The sequence below is a fragment of the Carassius auratus genome, chromosome 41 (genome assembly GCF_003368295.1).
Source record: "Carassius auratus strain Wakin chromosome 41, ASM336829v1, whole genome shotgun sequence".
NCBI lineage: Eukaryota > Metazoa > Chordata > Actinopteri > Cypriniformes > Cyprinidae > Carassius > Carassius auratus.
Genome location: NC_039283.1, coordinates 25,377,968 through 25,402,217, shown reverse-complemented (window position 1 = coordinate 25,402,217; position 24,250 = coordinate 25,377,968). Strand labels below are relative to the sequence as shown.

Here is a 24,250-nt window from a genome sequence, read left to right as displayed (position 1 = left end):
ATAATTATTCAAATAATTAGAAATGCTAAAATACAGAATTTGGTAACATTAAAAAATATAAATAATACGGTGAGAAAAAATAAAACAAAGGGACCTAAACATTTTTGTTTTAAACTTTTAATAAATTGGTGTGAAAATGATAACCTTCATGACTTTAATTAATTAGATTATTATTATTATTAATAAAGTGTAAATTAGTTTACTATTAGTTTACTAAATAATGTAAACTTGACTGACTGCCTGGGATATTTGTGTTGTTTATTATTTTTAATAATTATATTTTTTGTGTAATTACTTGTCTGTCATTTGAGGATGTTGCAAAACATTTTACAGTGTTTATATCTTGTTTATTACTGCATAAAATATATGAAAATGGATGTTTAATTTAATAAACTACAAGTTGATTTCAAAATGAACCGACATTTATTTTATGTTATTTTTTGTATTTTTAGCATTTTTTTGTCTTTGGGTTGAATAAAAGACTTATATTTTTCCCTATACATTTCATCATTGATGATTTCAAAAACATAAGTATATTACAACACACTCTTGTCAAAATGCACATGTTGTAGTCACTTCCTTCAAATAATCATTCGTTTATTAAGACACTTTGCTTTAAAAAATGTTCCACTGAATCTGTCTAAATCTGCGTAAAACCATTGAAAGCAATAGTATTCAGTTCTCATGAGATCAGCAGTTCTTCAGATAAATATTAACAGCACCGGTCATGGCACTAAATGCTCGAAAGCTCAGTTATTATTCAGGTAAACCTAGAAGTAGACTATCTAATAATACCCCGTTTATAAACAGGGCTTGTGGGCATTTCCAACCAGAAATATGGCACTTAGCATATTAGCATAAATCGGTCGAACACATATTAAAGTACACAAGCATAAAACATGTCCCCAAAGTAATCTACATAAGATGTTAGCACAGCAGATTTGAAAGGCTACGTCTGGTATTACCTGATATAATCACTCAAACGAAATGGTCATAAACAGTAGTACATTCTTTCCTTGAATGGATGTTATTTTTAAAGTTATTATTTCAAATTAAAGTTATTTTTTGAGATAATACCAAGGGGTTACTCTTGGGGTGCTGTTAGTTACTTGTCAATTACTGCAATAATAATGCAAAAATTCTCTACATTTTATATGAAGTTCTTTGAAAAGGTATTTTGTAGTATGTCTATTATTATTTATATATGTTTAATAGTAGTATTATATATATTCAAATGTTTTACAAATGTATATATATATATATTAAAATTCCTTGTTCTTGAAAAATAAATTTATAGTATATTTTATTAATATTAATGTTTAATGTTAAACACACACACACACACACACACACATAAAACTTTATATAAAATATATAAATTATAATAATTATAAAAATTGTTATAGTTTTAATAAAAATATATAGAACAACATGGAAAAAAATATTAAAATATGAAAACCCACATTTATTCAAGATGTAAGGAAAATATTTTGTAACTTTTTTGTGTAAATTATTTGATTTGATTTGATTTTGAATTGTATAGATATATCTATATATATATATATATATATATATATATATATATATATATACAATTCAAAATCAAAATAAATAAAGTAAACACAAATATACACACACACACACACACACACACACACACACACACACACACACACACACACACACACACATATATATATATATATATATATATATATATATATATATATATATATATATATATATATGTATATTTGTGTTTACTTTATTTCTAGTTCAGGTTTTATTTATTTCCAGGTAGTAATTTTAACTCTTCAATTTAAATTAGATGAAAATTCGAAACATTGTCTTCATATATTTATATATATATATATATATACGTTTCAATAATAGTTTTAGATTTAATGAATGATGATAACCCTGACAAAACTTACAGAAAAGTGTCAAAACATTACTCTATATCATTATAATTGATGTAATTTAATATTTTATAATATTTTTATTTTAATATTTTAACTCAATAATTTGTTTAGGGTTATTAAAAAAATATAATAATATGCAAGGAAAATATTTTATTACTTCTACATAATGGCTATATAACATTTTAGACTTATTAAGTCAAAACATTTTTCTTCAGCAAATAGTTTTTATGTGTTTGATTTAAACTGAATTAATGTCACTAGTGAGATCAGACGAGGATTCTTACTGAGAGACACTTTAAGCAGAGTGTTTCGGACAAGTTGTGCTTTATATAAATAAATACTGGTCTAATGACTGTCAAAACAGGGTCGAAGGGACGAGTGAGAGCTTTAGACAGCAGACTGCAAAGATAAGAGATGATCACGTGACTGGAGTCTGTACCGCCCTCGTGTGGTGAGACGGAGAATCACTTTAGATTTGGACAGGTGTTTATGTATACTGTACATAAAGCATTCAACTTTTTCTAAAGTCATGCACATGCAAATTTAGATATATTTAATTACCTTTTAATCCATATAATCTACAATTACAGCTAATATACCACAAAAATATACAGATAATGAAAAAACTTTAATAGGGATTTTAAGTCAAAGTACTTGAATCACATGAAGAAGAAATGTCTGGATTCAGATTCACTTTAAAATTAAGAGAAAAAAAACAGGAGACATTATAATTTGCTTAAAAATTATATACAATATAATGTGACTATTTACTATAATTCACTATAATCATAAAATTGCATTAAAGCAATTCACATCCATATAATTATTAAATAAACATAACAAAACTGGGATTTTTTTTTTTTTGGCATTAAAAAAATTCTATATATTATTCACTACACACATATTATTGTATAAAAGCAATTCAAATCTATATTATTATTTATAATAATAAAAATAATTTCTAAACATTACAAAAGTGGGATTTTTCCGGTATAAAAAGTCTATATTCACTATAATCATAAACTTGTATAAAAGCAATTCAAATCTATAATATTATTAGTAGTAATAATAAGCAATACAAAAGTGAGGATTTTATATTTTGCATAAATAAAATAGTCTTCATATTCACTGCGACATCATTCACTATATTCATAAAATTGTATAAAAAAATAAAATATTAATATTAAGCATTACAAAAGTGAGAATCATATAATAGCAGTTAAAATCTAAAAGATTGCTATTAACAATCCAAATAAAATTTTTTTACAATATTTTATTTATAATAAATAACTATCATTGTATAATTAACATAATACATAATCATTTTTATCAAATATATATTTTATAATTATAGATATTAATAAATATACAAATTATTATTGTACTACTGTGAAATAAAAAAATGGAAATGTGTGAATATATATTTATATTTAATATATTTATATATATATTTAAGTATAATTAATATAATATCACATAAAATATTTTTACATTATAAAATATATATTTTATCATTTATCATTGTATTATTATATGACATTCTATAAATATACATTTAATAATAATAATACTAATCTTCATGCAACTGTATATTAAACGTCATCGTTGATGATCTGGCTGCAATATTTCTTGTTTTTGAGCAAACGAACAAATGCCTTTTCTATTTATTGTGTCGTTTAATAAAAGGCAGAAAAGTCCAACAGGAAAATACAAAAAAATCACAAGATACAGATGAAGTTTAATCGTAAAATTCAGTCACATTCCTAATAGTTGCATGTAAATAGCGAGCAAACAAACATCATATAATGAAAAGCTGCAGAGTTCAGTCACGTTCTGCCCTTCTTCACAGAAAACTACAGGTTTAATATCAAGAAGACAAGAAGCAGGACAGAAAGGCATTGCAGTGTTTCACAAGAGTTTGGCAGATGGATATGAAGCATCACGTCATTAATACACAAACAAAACCTGCAATTAAACGTAACGCAGTTATTAAAGCATGCATGCAGTCTGTGATGATCATATTAATACCACACACACACACACACACACACACGGATGAAGCAGGAGACTCGCACACACGCAAAACCAAAAACTACAGGAGCTCACGAATCTCAAAATTCTGATGCTTTTCTCTGGATCCTGAGTCTGATACGCATTATATTTTGTGATAAAGTAATGTTGTTTTGTCTTTCTCTGCACTGCTCATAAACTGCAGATGCAAGACGTCCTAAGAATCCAAACTGTGACTAAAAGTCAGAAATGTGAGGAAGAGAAAATAAAAATTGTGAAACAAGACAGAATTTAAATATATAAACTTTGGAGATGAATGCAACTTAGATTTAATCATTTTTTTCATACAAATTAATTAAAATTGTGATTTAAAATGTCAAACTTGGGATGCAAAAAAATCTGAAATGTGGGAGTAAAAAAAGAAAAAACAAATGGGAAATGTGAGACTAAATCAGAATTGAGAGAGAATAAATCAAAAGGTGAGATTTAACAAAATCTGAATTGGGAGTTAGAAATGTGAGATAAAAAAAGATATTGATTGTGAGACAAGTCAGAATTGAAAGATAAAAACTTCTGAGATTGAATAAATGAAATTTTAGATTTTTTAAAAATGTAATTAAATTGCATTTTAAATTTAAAACCTCAAATGTGAAACAAATTGCAAGGAAAAAGTCAAAAATGTCAGATAAAATCAGAATTGTGCAAAAAAAAAAATCTCATATTTCTGACTTTTTTCTTGCATTTGCAAGTTTATGTCTCGCAATTATCAGTTATAATCCTGTGCTAAGATTTCTCTTAGAAATGCATGAATCTCCTTGAAAAACAAGTCAGAGTTGAGAGATTAAAAGGTCGTGATTACTTGAATTTATATTCAGTGGCTGAAACGAGCTTTGATAAGAAATGATTGAAAACGGCGAACACACATTAAACATCCTGCGCTTCAAGTACATCATCATCATCATCATAAACACGGACAGCAGCTTCACGTTCAGTCTGGAGAAAACAAGTCAACATGAAACACCTTTCACAAGCCATTCCACCCAAGTTTGGGGTAAATTTGGGGTTTATTTATAGAAATTAATACTTTTCTTCATCAAGGATGCATTCAATTGATCAGAAGTGACAGTAAAGACATTAATAATGTACTAAAAGAAAACGGTTTCATCAAAAATATTGCACTACAGCACGACTGTTTTCAACACTGATAATAATAATCAGAAATGTTCCTTGAGCTTTCCAGCTTTGAACACAAGAATAAATTACATTTGAACATCTATACTCTTAGAAATAGTGATATTATTTCACATGCATTTCTTGTTTTTCGATCAAATAAATGCAGCCTTGGTGAGCAGAAAACATTCAAAATCATGCAGCAGCAAATGCACCAAAAGTGTGTTTTTAAGAACTAAAAAGGGTAAATTCTGGTTTCATGTTGACTTCAGAATACATGATTGTTTGTAGACACATTATGATATGATAAGATGATCTGAGATCGTCAGCATACAGTAAAATACATCGTCGAAAACACTGGTGAGCACAGTTACGAGTCTGGCATGCGACTGAAAACAGCGCTTGGGATCTAACCGGGTTAACCCGTCTCTGTAGTTAACAAGTAGAGTCAGTCGACTAACTGAACACAGTGCTGCTTTTCAGGGTCACTGCAGACCGCTCGGACCAAACCTGACCAGTCTCTGTCCGTTCACAGGAGCCACACGTGTGCAAAGGTTTATTTCTCCACGCCGTTGATGCTGGAGTTATTCACAGAGTCCCTCCGTTTCCTGGTGGAAGAGGAAGTTGTGCTGTCCGTCTCAAACTCCCCTACGGCACAAATGCATTACAATGTGGCAGAAGATACTCGTGCATATGTTTAAGTTGCATAATTCATGCATGCTAAGAAATATCTATTGGCCAAAATGACTGGACATGCTACCGATTGTATAACGACAGTTTCGAGTTTCTGCAGGATACTGTGTGTGTATTGTGCATGGATTACGCATTGAATACCAGGGCTGTTATCGGTAACTAAAACCATTATAATATATATTAACTGAAATAAATTAAGAAAAAAATGTTAACATTAAAAAATAAACTACTAAATCTTTAACTGAAATTAAAATGAACATATGAAATTAAAAATGAATTCAAATTATTATTTTTTATAAAAAGACAAAAAGCTAAATTACTAAACCTTCAAAATGAAAATAAAATGCAAAACTTAACTAATTAAAAATATTTAAAATTTTTAATAAAAAGACAAAAAAAACAATAAAATTACTAAAACTATCAAATTAAACTGAAAAATGGAAAATATGAAAAAAAAAAATGTATCTAATAAAAATTAAATTTTCACTGTCAAAAAAAAAAAAAAAAAATATATATATATATATATATATATATATATATATATATATATATATATATATATATATATATATATATATATATATATATATATATATATAAAATAAGATGTCAAAAAACAACTACAAAATCACTAAAACTTTAAAATTTAAATGAAAAATAAAATTTTTTAAATAAATGCAAAAATCTAATAAAAATGACCCCAAAAAAACATAATAAATACTACCTGGGTGACCTTGATCTTCCATTTCCAATGTGACTTATGCACATTTTAGAGTTTATAGACATTAAAAATAATAATAATAAAATGTAATGTGATATACAGTGCACATACAGTGTGCAGTAAACATCAGTCTAGTATCAGAACCAGCTTCTGTCTGTCTTCTGATGGATCACCACAAGAGGTCAGAACACTACAGCTTAGATTCATCCCATAATGAACCATTAATAACCAAACCGTGATGTTTCTTTACCTCTGCATTCAGACACAGCGTCGCCCGGCTCCGAGTAAATACTGTCCTCAAACTCCGAGAAGCTCTAGAGAGTCACAATATCACAATAGACGGACTCAAACACTGTGAGGATACTGTAAGCATCACTTTTATATTTTCAGTTTCAACTATGACCACCAGGGTCTCAGGTTCTGAATAAATGCAGTTGTTTTACTACAGAAATTTAATTGCAATTTAGAGCTACTGGAATTACTGTTATTTTCTATTTTGTGTTCAGTTTTCATAATGTAGACAGAGAGTATCTGCAAGTCTTTGATATTAAATTATATAATAAATAGCCTATAATAAATGGATAAACTAGAGGAGGTAAAATAAACCGTGTGAGTTCTACTGATATGACATTCTATTGATTTGTGTTTATTGGTGAAAGTGGAATACTTCTAATGCAATGTAGAAAACACATTTCTGAAATTACAACAATTTTTAAAGTTGTCTTGAGAAAGCCACCTTAGTGTTCTACTATTAATGCATGTTAGAAACATGCTAGCAACATGCTACTTGCTAATCATGTTGACAACATGCTAGTAACATGCTAATCATGCTAGAAGCATGCTAGTAACTTGCTAATCATGCTAACAACATGATAGTAAAATGCTAATCATGCTAGAAACATGCTAGTAACATACTAATCATGCTACTAAAATGCTAATTATGCTAACAACATTCAGACTTGAATCTTTCAAACTATTTTAAACTGAAAGCTGTCAAAACTTTTTATAAACTTAAAATGTTCTGGCATGGCTTTCTCAAGCCAACTTCAAAGTGTGTCTTCGAACTTTACTTTCTAGTTGCAATTATAACTGAGCAAAATAATCCGTTTAACCATTATACAGCATAACGAAAAATTTAAACGCTCAGACATTTAGTTGAATAAGACTTAACTGGACAATATGATAACAAAAAAAAAAAAAAACACATTTGACAAAGGGCTAAGACTCATGGGGTGTTCACACCAGACGCGAATAAATTGCACTATTCTCACGCAGTTGGACGCTAAAACATTGAATTTACTCGCTTCATTCGCATGTGAAAATCTCTTCACAATGGATCCAAATTCACGTGAAGGGAGGGGCTTTTGCCAGTTGAGTTCACAGAGCATTGTGATTTCAACCATAATTTATTTGGATAATTTTCACGTCACTACTACAAGTTCTTGATTGGTTAACATGGCGCAAATTTTCGGCAAAGTTTAGATTTTTCAACTCCGTTTCAATTCGGGTTGCGTCATTCAAGCGAATCGCGTCATTCACACCGCCTCATTCACACGAATCCCGTCATTCACACCGCCTCATTCACGCGAATTGCGTCATTCACACCGACTCATTCACGCGAATCGCGTCATTCACACCGCCTCATTCACGCGAATTGCGTCATTCACACCGCCTCATTCACGCGAATTGCGTCATTCACACCGCCTCATTCACGCGAATCGCGTCATTCACACCGCCTCATTCACGCGAATCGCGTCATTCAAACCGCCTCATTCACGCGAATCACGTCATTCAGACCGCCTCATTCACGCGAATCGCGTCATTCAGACCGCCTCATTCATGCGAATCGCGTCATTCACACCGCCTCATTTCCGCGAATCGCGCCATTCACACCGCCTCATTTCCGCGAATCGCGCCATTCACACCGCCTCATTCACGCGAATCGCGCCATTCACACCGCCTCATTCACGCGAATCGCGTCATTCACACCGCCTCATTCACCCGAATCGCGTCATTCACACCGCCTCATTCACGCGAATAGCGTCAATCACACCGCCTCATTTCCGCGAATCGCGTCATTCACACCGCCTCATTTAAGCGAATCGCGCCAATGTGAATCGCTCCGCAGGATGTCTTTGCATTGACCTAACGCTTAAAGCTTCATTTGTGTCTTGTGTGAACGCACCAAAAGACTAGTTAAAAAATGGCTGACAAAAAGACCGGATCCGGAAGATTGATTGAGTAAATGATGACGTACCTTCTCTTGGGGCCCGTAGTTCTCTGCGTACCACACCATCCCATACAGACACAGGAACGTGATGAAAGCCTTCAGACACAAAGACACCGTCAGCTCCAAACAAAAACAACTATTTAGTGGCAATCTCCTCCCAACAAAAGCTACTTACTTTATTTCTTATTAAAGCTACAAAAGTCCTTCAGTGGAGAGCAGAGTTTTTTTTTCTCTCTGTCTTTTATCATTTTATTAATATGAAGAACACGAATATCCGGCTGCTGTCACTTTAAGAGCCGCACGGATCCAACTTACTGTTACACACGTATTTTAATTCTCGACTGTTTACGTTCACTTATTACTTAATGACAAGGGTTTATGTGAATAATAATCACCAAGTGCCACATTTTGACCATTTAGGTACACCTTAAAGCTGCGGTAGGGAATGACGCTCTAGCGGTTAATAAACAGAACTGCTTGCGTCTTGCGGAAGAACATCGTAGCCGGAACTACTTCTCTCTGTTTATGTCTATGAAGAATCACAAAGGTACTGGGTTACTCCGCCGCGGTATCCCCGAAGCAATCTAAAATAGTCCGAATATAAACACTTATTTGGATAAAGGCCAAAATCGAAACTGTATTTCGATTAACTGAAAGTGAAGAAAAACAACAGGAACTCACCAAACACACGAGCCACAAAATCACATAGAGAACCTGCGTCTTAGAAAACAAGTCCTGTCCAAATTTAACGCAGGCCAGTGCCTCCAGGAAAGCGATCGCCCTGCAGGAAGGAAAACAGAGTTCGTTTTGGAAAACAATGACAGTGACGATAATTTGTTTTGCAAAGAATTTTCACCAGATGACTTGAATAGCTTTTTAAAAAGGCTGAAAAAATACTTTCTACTCTGATTTTTATTTATAATTTTTTCTTAAGATGAAATCTTTCAGGGATTCATAGGCCTATAACATAATAAAATACTACAAGATAATAATCACCATGATTTTATCGTGATTATTATGAAACAAATATATTAAGCAAATTAAACGAAAAAAAAGTTTGTATAAAGTAAACAAAATCATTTGCTGTAAAAAATACTTCAAACTCTAAACCATCAAGCTTTTATTTTGACAGAGTGAAACCAGTAGTGCATAGATGTATTACATTAAATCTCAGACTGTGTGAATTGACAATAGCACTATGAAATATCAATTTAATTCCAAAATATTGAACAACCCTTTCTACTGAAAATTAATTGTGCAACTTAAAGCCAAAGAAAGTTAAATGAAGTCTAGTTGATCTTAACCCTTATGCGTTGTTGGGGACGTTTTCGTCCACTAGGGGGTAAAGTTGAGTCTTATTTTGGCCACAACTTTCTGTTTGAGCTAATGGAATGATTTTTGGTGACAAATCTTATTTTGGCCCATATTTTGGGGAAATGTCATGGCTTTGCAATCAAAAAATGTCGTTATAATGGAAGTCAATGGGGCAAAAACAGCCACCAACAATAAATGAGGGAGAAAAAATGTAAATCTAATGCTGCATAAAAACTAACAATGCACCAAAGCCAATCTTGTTACTAATCTTTGACATGCCCAAGACTGTGAAAAAAAGTAAAAAAAATATCCAGTTCACAATCACTTTTTATATTGAAAATATGTAATTTTGTGTGTTTTTTCCCCAAAATCAGTGACATCATTTATGAACTTGGTAATTAAAGAGATAAAATCTTGGATTTTTTTTTTTACATTTGGTAGTTTTGATCAGGAGTGAGGTTGATTAATAGATTTATGCAAAAAAAAAAATTATGAATTGATACTTTAATAATGAATTGATTTTACAGCAGTTTAATTGAGTGGATGTTTTTATCCCGAAAATACCGAAAGGGTAGTGAATTTGAACAATGCACAAGGGTTAAGTTAATATTTTAATATATTTAACAACACATTTGCATGTGTACATTTGTCTGATTTTGATCAATGGTCAAATGACATGCAGGTAAACTAATAAGTGTTTTATTTTGACACACACACACACACACACATAATTAAATAAATAAAGTAATTAAATCACAGACTGTGTGATTTGACAATCACGTTTTACAATATTGATTTCTACTTCTACACACCGTGCAGCTTTGTGTTCTACTGGAGGTTAATTGTGCAACAGAGCCAGAGGATGTTAGATAAAGTCTAGATGATTTAACCTAGATGTCTGGCACGAGATAACTCGCTCTGCACTACATCTAGGTCATATCTGAGATGAAGCGAATGACCGTCCTGCAGTGAAGCCCAGCGGCGCAGCAGGGGATCGACAGCGTTCACGAGGGTTTGTGGTTCAGCGTTTGACCTGCAGCAGCACATGCATGACCTCAAACACATGCATGACTGGAAACACGCTCCAGATTACCCTTCTCTGTGACTTCAGCCGCTGCAGACTCACCCGAACACCCAGCACTGAGTCCCGACCCGTTTGCACTGTGTGTCCGTCAGATAGGCGTAATACTGCCTGCAGATACACGCGCATCAGTCAAACACATCTGATTCCACATTTAGAAAAATAAAGACCCCTAGAGACCCCCAAACATTTCAATAATTCAACAACACGTTTCATTTCTCTGATGCACCTGACATGGAAGTAAACAAAGAATATGTTAAGTGTTTTATTTTGACTTGTTTTTAAAAAATTCACATAAATCCTGCACACTGCTCAAACTTACATCACCACAAAAATACTTAAATAATTTTTTGTTATTAATATTATAATATTTTATTTATATATGGTTACAATCTCTCTCTCTCATATATATATATCTCAGATTATATTTTTATTAAAAATTTTTATTTATTTTTTATATACATTTTTTCTAGTTTATATTGTACTTTTTTTATATTGTACCAACGCAACTATAAATTAGTCATTTTATTTTTAAATTACATTTAAATTTAATTGTTTTTTCACATTTATTTAAATTTTATCCATTTATCAATTTTAATTCTACATTTTTATGATTTAATTAATGTTTAATTTGTGCAGGCATTAGATTCTTTTTTTAATTGTTTTTATATTAATATTATTTATTTTATTTGTTGTTAATTTTACATTACATTTTTTATTTTAAATGTTTTAATTAATGATTCAAGGTGTGTTTTCATATAAAAATTACTCTGCTTACATTTTTATTGGATTGTTTTCACATTAATATTATTTTAAATTTTAACCATTTTTATGTTACATTTTTAATCCAATTTAATTTTACATTCTGATTTAATTAATAATTCAGGTGTGCAGGTGTTTTATTGTTTTTTTTTTTATAAATTTTTCATTTTATTAATTAATTTTTTACATTTTATAAAATGTATTTAATTTTAAATTTTTTTATACATTTTAGACCCTTTCTATTTGCAATTTTTATCATTTCCAGTGAATAATAATCAAGTCTTTTGCCTGTTTTCCTCCGAGACACCTCACGTACCGTACAGTAGGAGCCGTGATGATCCCGATGAACAGAATCCGGCACCAGCTGAGAGCGTGGCATGCTGGGAACACGAAGATGTGCTTCAGGAAGAAGGTGTTCAGCTCCGTCAGCTTGAGTCAGACAACAAAATAAACCAATGAAAACAGGGACAAAACAGAGATCTGATCAAGTTTTACATTTGAATTCATCTGTTAATATTCTGTTTTAATGCTTCGATTAAAAACTTGAAATAACTGTAACAATTTAAATCATTTATTACAATTTCAACCAGTGTTACTTTAGTATCATTTAAAAACTATTAATGTCAACATTCTAAATCAGATCTTATTTTTTTTCTCATTTCAAGCTAATTTTAGTTCAAGTTTTAGTACTTTAGTTGTTTTGGTTTTCCATTTTTATTAGTTTTTCAAATATATTTTTATATTTTTATTTCAGTTTTGGTTTTTTTTTTTACATCAAATTCAAAAAAGGCAATTGTTGCTTTAACGAACCATCAGAAAAAAATAAAAGTTTTTTTTTATATTTCAACTGAAGTTAACAATTATTTTAATTTCAAGTAACAAAAAATGTTTTTGAAATGATTCAAACTGATTTTAATTTAGACCAACATATACATCTTTGTTAAACAAACTAATAAATAAATAAATAATAGTTGCATAATATAGTTCACATTTTACAACCATGTAAACTATCAAGCGGTTGCGAATGCGATTCAGAAAATCAAATATAAAAAGGTCATATTTTGCACATCATACAAGTATTAAATGCGGTCGTTCTGTTTTTATAACCTGACCTACTTAAAATAAGACAAACGATCTAAAAACAGCAGAAAAAAGCATCTTGAGATTCCCAGCACACCCAAAGGCTCTACTCTACTCAAAGACATGTAATTACACTTTAAAGGGCCCTCAGTAGGGAGCGAAGAGAAGAGAGCCTCCTCTCACACAATACAGAATGAAGAGTGGGCTTTCATCGCCGTGGAAACGGCTTGTGGGCGGAGCTTCGGTCTCTCAGGAAAACTTTACTTATCTTTACGCTGACAATTAAAAAAAATCTAACAAGACTAATAAAGACCTAATTAATTTTATTTAATCACACTTTAATTTGTAAAACGGACAAAAAAAACAACAACAGTGAAAAATATTTATAAACTGTTATTTGATTATATTTAGCAATATTTCACACCATATAGTTTGGACATTAAATAAAATATTAAATAAATATATAATCTTAAGAAAGACTAAAAGAATTAAAAGATTAGGTAAAAATATTTATAAACTGTTATTTGATTATATTTAGCAATATTTCACACCATGTAGTTTGGACAAAGAAAGACTAAAAGAATTAAAATATTAAGTAAAAATATAGATAAATTGGTATTTGATTATATTTATCAATATTTTTCAGCATGTAGTTTGGAAATAAAATTTAATAAAAAAATATAATCACTTTGACAAAGTCTAAAATATTTAAAAGATTACATAAGAAATATTGATGAATTGGTATTTTATTATACTTATCAATATTTCTCACCATGTAGTTTGGAAATAAATAGAAACAAATATATATATATATATATATATATATATATATATATATATATATATATATATATATATATATATATATATATATATATATATAATTTTGAGAAAGACAAAACGAGAAATACTGATAAATTAGTATTTAATTAAATATATTGATGAATATCTCAGACCAAAAAAATAACATGAAAGACAAAATTAATAAATAAAAAATATTAATATTAAATTATTACTATTTCTCACCATGTAATTTAGGGGCAATAAATATACAAATATACAAAAAAGATGAAGAAATTAGAAATACAGATTAATTAGTATTTAATTAAATATATTGATCAATATTTCAGACTCAAATAGAATGAGATGAAAGACAAAATGAATTAGAAAACTATTAATATTTACTATTTATATTAATTATTAATATTTCTCAGTATGTAGTTTTAGAGACAGACTCAGTATATATATATATATACACACACTGCTTATTCTTCTGTTTTTCACATTGTATTCTGGGATTGTAAAACTATCATAACTAAATGCTAAACTAAATTGAGAGCGATAATTTGATTAATTACATATAGGTCACTCATTATAAATCAATAAAATCCCACTATAAAATAGTTATTAATTTTATCCAAAATTACATGATCTCCTTTTAAATTTTTCTAGATTTAGTAGACTCTAATAAAACTTTAAATACAGCGCTCTGGCATGAAACTCTAGATGGAGCAGTCCGACAGGTCCGCTGATGACATCATCATCACACGGCACAGCTGATTGGTTCTCTCCTGTATCGGTAGCCAATGAGCTCGCTGCTCAACATTCATGACTAGAGCTTGCTAATTAAGGACTGACCTGCCAGATGATCATGAACAGATAGACTCCCATCACTCTCTGTAAGGAGGATTTGGGGTCGAGCCAGCGCACGTATGTCCAGCTGGCCGGTGTGAACTGTAGAGCGGCGCGCTTGATCTTCCCCGTGGTGCTGTGGATGTCTCTGTGCAGCACAAACACACTGGTTCAGTCTCTGACGGATGCTCTCAGAAGGCAGGGTTTGAGGCGTCTCTTACTTGATGCTCGCCCAGTGATACGTGCGCATCTCCAGGAAGCGGCAGACGGTCATTCCCAGCCAGATCCCGCCTCCGTTACACAGCAGGATATCCAGGATGACCTGATCCCACCAGCACTCGGCGAAGTTCGGAAGAAGATGCATGAAGAACAGCTGCACGGAGAGATCGCTCCGAGTTATTGTGCGTCTCGTCGACCCACGGATGATTTCAGCTGTTTCTGACATTAGCATGTTTCGAACCAACAAAGTCAAGCCGTAAGAAGCCGTTTTTAACAAGAAGTAGTTTTAACAATTGTATTAATATTTTGTGGTATTTAATTTAATACATTGCATTTAATAATTGAAAAAGATAAATAATAATAATAACAATTACATACATAAAAAAATACATTAAAATAATAAATATTTTATTATATTTTCAACAACAGAATTAAAAAAACAATTCTCAACAGTTTCTCAACAGTAATATGGCCCAATGAAAGGTGCTTTATTTATTTGTTTGTCTTTTTTTAAAATAAATTCTGTGTTGTTGGTTTTAATATAAATATTATTATTTTTAAAAAAAATCTAATTGTTTGATTTAATTTTAAATAGCATGTTTTTATTAAATATTACATTGTTAAATTGGTATTAAATTCATATTTTATAATATTTTTATACAATATTTTATAAATGTGTTTTTTTTATTCACCCTTCATCTTAAATTATTTTTTAAAAATGGCCTTATTACTGATATACCTCACCATTTGTTGCCGGTTTTCATTTTTTATTTAATTAATCTGGAAAAAATAGTTTTATATAAATATATTTTATAAAAAAAAAAAAAAAAAAAAAAAAAAATTATATATATATATATATATATATATATATATATAATAAATGATATTATAATAAAAACATAAATAATATTTTATATTTTTGTTGCATTTATTCCTTTTTTTAATGTGTCTATATAGTTTTTATTAATTTTTTATTTCAGTTTTAGTAATTGAAGTACTTCAAACTAAACTTAATAAAAATTAAAGGAGTTTTATTTTTTATTTATATTTTTGTTTTTTTAAATACTGTGCTGTTGGTTTTAATATTGAATCAATCTAAAAATAAATTTAATTTGAATTAATTAAAGGTTTAATTACTTTTTGTCAATTTTTCAGTAACTCCATATCGTTTTCCATATTATTTTATTTTATTTCCGTTTCAGGTTTTATTTATGTTTTAGTGATTTTAGTACATGAAGTTAAACTAAATAAAAATTAGAAATGCTTCCTTGGCAAGTAGTTGAAGTAAAATAATTATAACTTTTATTATTATTAATTTCCATTAATAGTTATTTCAAATTAATTCTATGTATAATATTTCTGTATTCTGTGCTTTAATACAAATTTATTACAGATTAATTGAAATAATAATGTTGAAAACAATTTGTTTAATCTTTTTAAATGCAATCATATTGAAATGTAACAATTCCTTTTGTTTCCTGGTAAAGCTGATCATATATTGTTCTGTGAATCTCTGTGAGAGTGCGTTGTGTTACCTCGGTCAGCTCCCAGGTGATGCTGATGGTCCAGCACAGGCCATAGCTGCGGATCAGCAGAGCCTTCATGCCCCAGCCCCAGAAGTGACTGAAGGCGAAGATGTCGAAGTGGCTGAGGATTCGCTCCCAGGTGATCACATGACAGTTCACAGCATACTCCTGTCAATCATCATCATCACCGGCGGTAACAGTTTAACACGCGCTCAAGCTGCTATTCTGGGTGTCACAACATGCATCTGTTTGAGACTGTTTTAGTATTATTGAGATACTAGTAAAGTTTTTATTACAGTATTTGTATATTTTCAGTTTTTTTTACAATTAAAAAAAAAATTCTTACTATTTTTTCTTTTTTTATTATGTCAATATTGTATTTATTAATTGTTATTTCAGTTTGTCATTTTAACACATCCAAGTAAATAAAATAAAGATCAGAAATGATGCCTCTCGATTCTCAATTCGTCCAAAATTCCCAAATTTTTAATTACTTAAATTTAAGTTATTCTGGATACTGTTTTGAATAAAATTTTTATTTAAAGAAAATCATATCAAAAAGCATTTATTGACTAATTATTTAAATTCATAAACCTTATTTTTCAACAATGACATGGTCTGTTTTGAATTTTAATTTAATAAATAATTTTCAAATAAGAGATGCATTGACAAATCATTTTAATTGAATTAAAGCTTCAATAATTTTGTCTTTTTTATTTATTTAGATCTAAAATATTACACAGTTATTTTAGTATATCAAGTTAAATAAAAAACAACACAATGCATTCGTGATCTATTCCTTGGACAACAGAACTGGCTCGTCACTGACCATGATGTCGGCTTCCCGTTTGGCGTAGCGCAGATTGGGATCCAGCCAGAACATGAGAGACTTGACCTGCTCCCAGTTCAGGAAGATGATGAAAACCAGGAAGAGGAAGTACAGCACGCTCAATCCTGCACAGCCACACAAACACAGCCTTCAGAAAGAGGAAACACACCAACCTACTAACCCAACCGCTCAGATACGACCTCAGCTCTGCCCTTTCCTCCTCTATTCATGTTTATTTTTAGGCTTCAAAAACCAGCGTCTGATCCACTCACCGAACACTATCCGCCATATCGCTGGATGGGGTCTTGTGAACGGACCTGAAAGGAGACAGAGAGGTTGTGAACGACAATAGGAAATGTTGACAGACATATGATGTAATGTAAGGGCCTGCAGTACCACGGGTTGACCAGTGTGGCGCTGTGGTGCAACACTGTACTGATGCGACCAAGTAAAATACAACGTAAACGAGGCCAAACCACGACAGTGTGGGAGAGGTTTACAAAGCTACATACTACAAATGCTGTCATGTCCAAAGGCTCTGATATACTCATGGCAAAGTCTCTTGTTGTTATTAATTTAGAGGTAAAAAGAAAACAGCAGTTTAGAAAGCATCTGATCGTAGAGATGTGGATATGTTTGCACCAGCTCTGCAATTCGGCACTTTACGTTTTATACAGTGCTTTATACATTTTATATACTGCTTTATAGGTTTAATAGTGCATTTCTTTAGTGCTTTATATGTTTTATATAGTGCATATATTTAGTGCTTTATACGCATTATATAGTGCATTTATTTAGTGCATTATATATTTTATATAGTTCATTTATTTAGTGCTTTATACATTTTATATAGTGCATTTATTTAGAGCTTTATACGTTTATATAGTACATTTATTTAGTGCTTTATATATTTTATATAGTTCATTTATTTAGTGCTTTATACGTTTATATAGTGCATTTATTTAGTGCTTTATACGTTTATATAGTGCATTTATTCAGTGCTTTATATATTTTATATAGTACTTTTATTAAGTGCTTTATACGTTTATATAGTGCATTTATTTAGTGCTTTATACATTTATATAGTGCATTTATTTAGAGCTTTATATGTTTTATATAGTGCATTTATTTAGAGATTGATATGTTTATATAGTGCATTTATTTAGTGCTTTATACATTTATATAGTGCATTTATTTAGAGCTTTATATGTTTTATATAGTGCATTTATTTAGAGCTTTATACGTTTATATAGTGCATTTATTTAGAGCTTTATACGTTTATATAGTGCATTTATTGAGTGCTTTATACGTTTATATAGTGCATTTATTTAGAGCTTTATACGTTTATATAGTGCATTTATTGAGTGCTTTATACGTTTATATAGTGCATTTATTTAGTGCTTTATACATTTTATATAGTGCTTTTATTTAGTGCTTTATACATTTTATATAGTGCATTTATTTAGAGCTTTATACGTTTATATAGTGCATTTATTTAGTATTTTATATATTTTATATAGTGCATTTATTTAGTATTTTATATAGTGCATTTATTTAGTATTTTATATTTTTTATATAGTGCATTTATTTAGTATTTTATATTTTTTATATAGTGCATTTATTTAGTATTTTATATAGTGCATTTATTTAGTATTTTATATATTTTATATAGTGCATTTATTTAGTATTTTATATATTTTATATAGTGCATTTATTTAGTATTTTATATTTTTTATTTTCTGAAAACTGATAGTTTGGTTTGCACAGATATTTTATCAAAATTCAAACAGTAACAGGGTCCAAAGAAATATTTTTTTTTTTTAGTTTTTAAAAAACACTTAGTCACAAATTTGTCTTTCAATCTTAAATTATTTTTCTAAAACCTCTCCGTTTTAATTAAAAAATAAACACATTAATCGTAAAACATTTTAATTTAATCAAAGATTAATTTGTTGTGTTTGTCTTTTTAATATGTAACCTATGTTATATATGGTTTAAATTAATTCGATTAATTTTTATTTCAGTTTTAGATGCTTTAGCACAAAGTTAAACTAAATAAATGAGGAATGTTAACTAGCTGTTTGTGTTTTTTACACACACACACTTCAGCACAACTTCATGACTCTTACCGTTGGGGAAGGCGAGAACGCTGATGACCAGGAAGAACGAGATGACCAGGATGAGACCCACCCACAGGTTATTGTCAGGGTTTCCATCATCTCTGCAACGGAAACATGAGGTCACACACTGAAAAGCCCTCGAACACACAGCCTATCTTCCTCTTTCTATTCAACCACAGTTTCACAATTCACTTCACACACACACACACACACACGCACTCATATGCATCAACTGAACACAAAGAATTAATGTGTGCAACTACACTTTAGGAAAATATCTTCCTGGCATTCTGAAAACATAAATCATTTAACTTTAAGAGACAATGCAGTTGAAAGAGTCTGGAACTGATAGCGTGGGAACGATCACTTCTGTTTTCACCCAAACAAACACACAAACACCTAATGTTGCAATGAGACTAAAGTTGCAACAGATATTTTCTTCCATAGTGGATTTTAAGAAAGGGGCGGAGTTAGAGCAGATTATTGGAGAAGTGTTGCTAATGCATTAGAGAGGAGTCCGATGTTTTCACTTGAAGATCCATAAAGAATGAACCGTTCATGCATTTAGAAAAAAAAAATCATATATTTAAACATCAAGCGTTTACAGTGCAGAAAGAGCAACTTATAATTTCGATTAAAGATTGCAAAGTCAGTTTTTAAAATTGCACAGATGTTGTTTGTGCACAGAAAGTTTACATACCCCTTGAAGAATATGCAAAATGTTCATAATTTTTACAAAATAAGGATCATTAAATTCATGTTTTGTTTATTTAGTACTGTCTTGAATAAGCTATTTCACAAAACAGATGCTGATATATACACTCCACAATACAAAATAATAGCTGAATTTATAAAAATCACCCTGTTGAATATCAATACTGTGTTTTATTTCCTGGATGATCTGCATTTACTGACGCTGAAGAAGGCAACACGATGCATTAAGAGCCGGGGGTGTAAACTTTTAAGCAAGATGATGAATAAATTTTTCTTATTTTGATTTAAAAGATCATATTTTTTTTTTTAGTACTGCACTTCAGAAGCTACATATATACATACATGTTTCCCAGAAGACAAAATAAAGAGTTTTTACCCTGATGCAATTTATCCTGATCATCCTGTTCAAAAGTTTACACCCCTAGCACTTAATTGTCTAATTAATATTCATGAGCCTCTCTTCTGATTGGTCTGTTGTTTTCAGCACTGGAGGCAGCAAAACAAAGGGAAACTGGAGGAGACCCACTCAAACCAGCGCAGATTCGGCTACGTAAGGAGCTTAAAATATCATCTTGTTATGATGTCGGGTGCCAGAATCGACGTAATACAGCCTCAAATTAGAAATCTGGTTAAATATCTTCTGCCACTGCCAGACAAACAAACCAATGACAGCTATGGTTAAACGTGATAAAACGAGCGGACTGATAGAAACATTTGTCAAAAAATGACGTGTTTGCAGCGCACACTTATTGACAAGGTTCAATAAAGTATTGTCTTTTGTTGTTATGCTATGGTTTCCGAAGAGCATTTATGAAGCCAAAAGTTTACCCTCAGCACAATTGTCACGAAGGGCGAAATTAGCTATACACACCAAAATAATGTTTTGTACCAGGCTGTAAAAATGTTTTTTTTCTGGTGTAGAGTTGGGCATTTTAATATGGGGAGACTATGGGATTGACTCCCTTTTGGAGCCTAGTGGCCAGTTGATGAATTACAGTTTGTCACTTCCGTGTTGGTTTAATGCGCGAGACAACAAACTGAAGATTTATATATAATAATTTGTAATTGTATATGCAGTACAGACCAAAAGTTTGAAAACATTACTATTTTTAATGTTTTTGAAAAGTTTCTTCTGCTCATCAAGCCTGAATTTATTTGATCAAAAATACAGAAAAAACAGTAATGTTGTGAAATATTATTACAACTTAAAATAATAGTTTTCTATTTGAATATACTTTAAAAATAATTTATTCCTGTGATGCAGCGCTGAATTTTCAGCATCATTCCTCCAGCTTCAGTGTCACATGTAACATCAGTCGATCACATGATCATTTAGAAATCATTCTAATATTCTGATTTATTATGAGTGTTGGAAACAGTTCTGCTGTCTAATATATCTGATCAATAAAAGGTTAAAAAGAACTGCATTTATTCAAAATAAAATGAAAACAATTCTAATAATATATATTCTAATAATATATTTTCTTTCAATTTAACACATCCTTGCTGAATAAAAGTATTGATTTTATTTTTTTATTTTAAAAAGAAAGAAAAAAATTACTGACCAGTAGTGTATATTGTTATTACAAAATATTTATATTTTAAAAACATAGCTTCTTTTTTTTTTTTTTTTTTTTACTTTTTATTCATCGAAGTATCCTAATAAAGTATCACATGTTCTGAAAATCGGTGACGTCATCAGCACTATTGTTTGCTTTCCCGGAAGTGAAAGATTTTACATTTTAAACGCGTGGAACATCCGCTGGAAGCAAGTGTTTGTCTACTCCATGAATCGCGCGCAAGCAGAGTTGTGCTCTCTGTGCCACAGACATTCACGTACTAGTGCGTCACTCACCGCGCGAAGGCGAAGTACATGAGGCTGAGCACTGTGCACGTGAGCAGGGTGATGGTGTGCGGCTTGTAGAAGAAGTCGATGGTGATGTCCTCCACCTGCTGCTCGTTGATCATGCGGAAATGCATCCTGTAGTTCACATCATCTTTACTCAGAGTCCTGGAGCCGTACGCGGACGCCATGCTCGGCTTTCCTCTACTCCGCCCCGTTCACCTTTGATTTAACGTTACCGTGATGTGAGCGGCTCTCTCGCCCGTCTGCTGCACGAATGCGACCCGGATGTCGGCCACGCATGTGTGCAGCCTTAAATAAATGCATGCACCCCACGATCGGTGGCTCGGGGAAGGAGATGCATGCACGGAGCGGAAAGATGCCACACACTTTGGTGGGAAAACAGAAAGCTCGTGCATTCTCATTGGTTTGCGTGCAGCTGGTATGGCAAGCCAACAGGGTCAAAACGTGTACTCGAGTTTCTCAGGCGCTGAAGGTCACGCTGTTGAGTTTAATTGCATTTACATTACAACAACAGTGGCATTGTGTTTTACTTAAAAAAAGGAAAAGCTTTTATTCTTTAAATTAGTTGAAATAGGTTTACATATTTTAAAAACATCACATTTACATTTCATTTAGTCATTTAGCAGACGCTTTTATCCAAAGCGACTTACAAATGAGGACAATGGAAGCAAGCAAAATCAACAAAAGAGCAATGATATATAATTGCTATAACAAGTCTCAGTTAGAGTACACATAGCAAGTTTTTTTTTTTAAATAATAGAATAAATAAAAAGAAATCAGATAAAATAGAAAAGAATATAGCAAGCTAGTGTTAGAGGTCTTTTTTTGCTTTTGTTAATTGTATAATAAATGAAAAGAAAACAGATATAATACAAAAAGATTATAAAGCTAGTGATATTATTATTATTATTTATAAAAAAGCAGCAAATGAATAGAGTGCAAGTCTGAGTAGAGTCATAATAATTCTTAATAATTATGAATAAATATACATTTAACAACAATGACAAAAAAAGATCCACCATTGCATGAGAGTCAAGTTGTTTTATTCTGCATGGAGAGGATTATGCAAATGTCTCATCTTTTTCTTAAAAGTTGTGTTTATAAGTGTGTTTCTTCACAAATAAATGGTCTGCATCCAATTCAAAGTGAGACTGAAGTGTCCAGATATGTTAAGCTGATTATGTTTGATTGTGTTGAGAGTTAGATATATATTTGAAGTTGCATACGACTCTACGAACCACAAGACATCTAAAAGGTGTTATAGGAAACTTATATTAAATGTGTAATATATATTACACATCCTTACTGTGAAATATAATAAAAATAGCATTAACACCACTGTATTTTTTTTATGATTTTTGCATACTTTTGTTCTCTACACTCTCAGGAAATAAGGTACAATGAGACAGAACCTTTTAAAAAGGAACACTTTTGTACTTTATTTACCCCAAACGGTGCATATTAGTATTTCAGAGGTACATATTAGTGCACAAAGTCTACGTATTCATGTCTTTTGAAAAGATAAAAGAGCTTTATTTCTGAGAGTGGGAAGTATTGTGTGCCTTGAGAATCTGTTGTGGTTGGTTTTTGTATTTTAACACCTCCTGAACGTTGCACGTCTCATTCTCAAAAGAAGCTGTGGTTTTAAGTCAAGAGCTCACAAAAAACGAATCACACCAGCAAACGTGTTTCACAGCCAGACGTTATATCCAAACCCTGCTATCTTGTACTGTTACTATGATGTCTTTTAGATTAAATGAACCACTAAAATAACTCAAATAATAAATAGTTTTTGCAAGTAAAACTAAATGGTTAAAATCTATACAGATTAACTTATAGAACTAATATATAATAAAATATAATAGAAAATGTTATATATTATAAATGTTCAATATCCTTCAACATTTTTTATACTTTTTAACATCCTATCTGATGAACTGGTTAATATCTAATAAAATATAATTAATATAAAAAAATATATATATAGTTATGATGTTAAAAATGTGTGTATATATATATATATATATATATATATATATATATATATACACAGATTTTTAACATCATATCTGATGAACTTATGTTACTAATATCTAATAAAATATAATTAATATAAAAAATAAAATATATTTAATAAAATATACATGTTTAAATTATTTTCAAACATAGCATCTGACTGATTATAATTAAATCATATATTAGAATTTAATTATATTTAATGTTTAAATAATTTTGTTTTATTTAAATAACATATTAAAAATACACATACTTAATGGAATTTATGTAGAAACAAATTATGTATTATATATCAAATATAGTAGTTTGACTTATTATTATCTAGTATTGTGTAGACAGATGAT

At 30.5% G+C, this 24,250-nt stretch overlaps 1 protein-coding gene across 1 annotated transcript; it reads right to left on the bottom strand.

The window, feature by feature from the left end:
• Positions 1-3,640: 3,640 nt before the first annotated feature.
• On the bottom strand, positions 3,641-22,310 carry LOC113059393 (phosphatidylserine synthase 1). The gene is made up of 13 exons (XM_026227860.1): positions 21,879-22,310; positions 19,319-19,410; positions 17,462-17,506; positions 17,190-17,314; positions 16,370-16,528; positions 14,837-14,988; positions 14,622-14,763; positions 12,220-12,332; positions 11,187-11,252; positions 9,428-9,527; positions 8,774-8,842; positions 6,767-6,830; positions 3,641-5,750 (listed from the first exon to the last, which is right to left on the bottom strand). The coding sequence occupies exons 1-13, from the start codon at positions 22,055-22,057 to the stop codon at positions 5,659-5,661; spliced, it is 1,398 nt and encodes a 465-aa protein (XP_026083645.1). The 5' UTR covers positions 22,058-22,310; the 3' UTR covers positions 3,641-5,658.
• Positions 22,311-24,250: the final 1,940 nt, after the last annotated feature.

What these genes read in the sequence shown, in the direction of transcription:
- LOC113059393 (XM_026227860.1), bottom strand. Translation starts at nt 22,057, where the DNA reads ATGGCGTCCGCGTACGGCTCCAGGACTCTGAGTAAAGATGATGTGAAC. An exon ending in ACTCAGTGCTGGGTGTTCGG is followed by an intron (nt 9,528 to 11,186) that starts GTGAGTCTGCAG and finishes TCCTTCCTGCAG; the next exon opens with GGCGATCGCTTTCCTGGAGG. An exon ending in CGCTGTGTCTGAATGCAGAG is followed by an intron (nt 5,751 to 6,766) that starts GTAAAGAAACAT and finishes TTTGTGCCGTAG; the next exon opens with GGGAGTTTGAGACGGACAGC.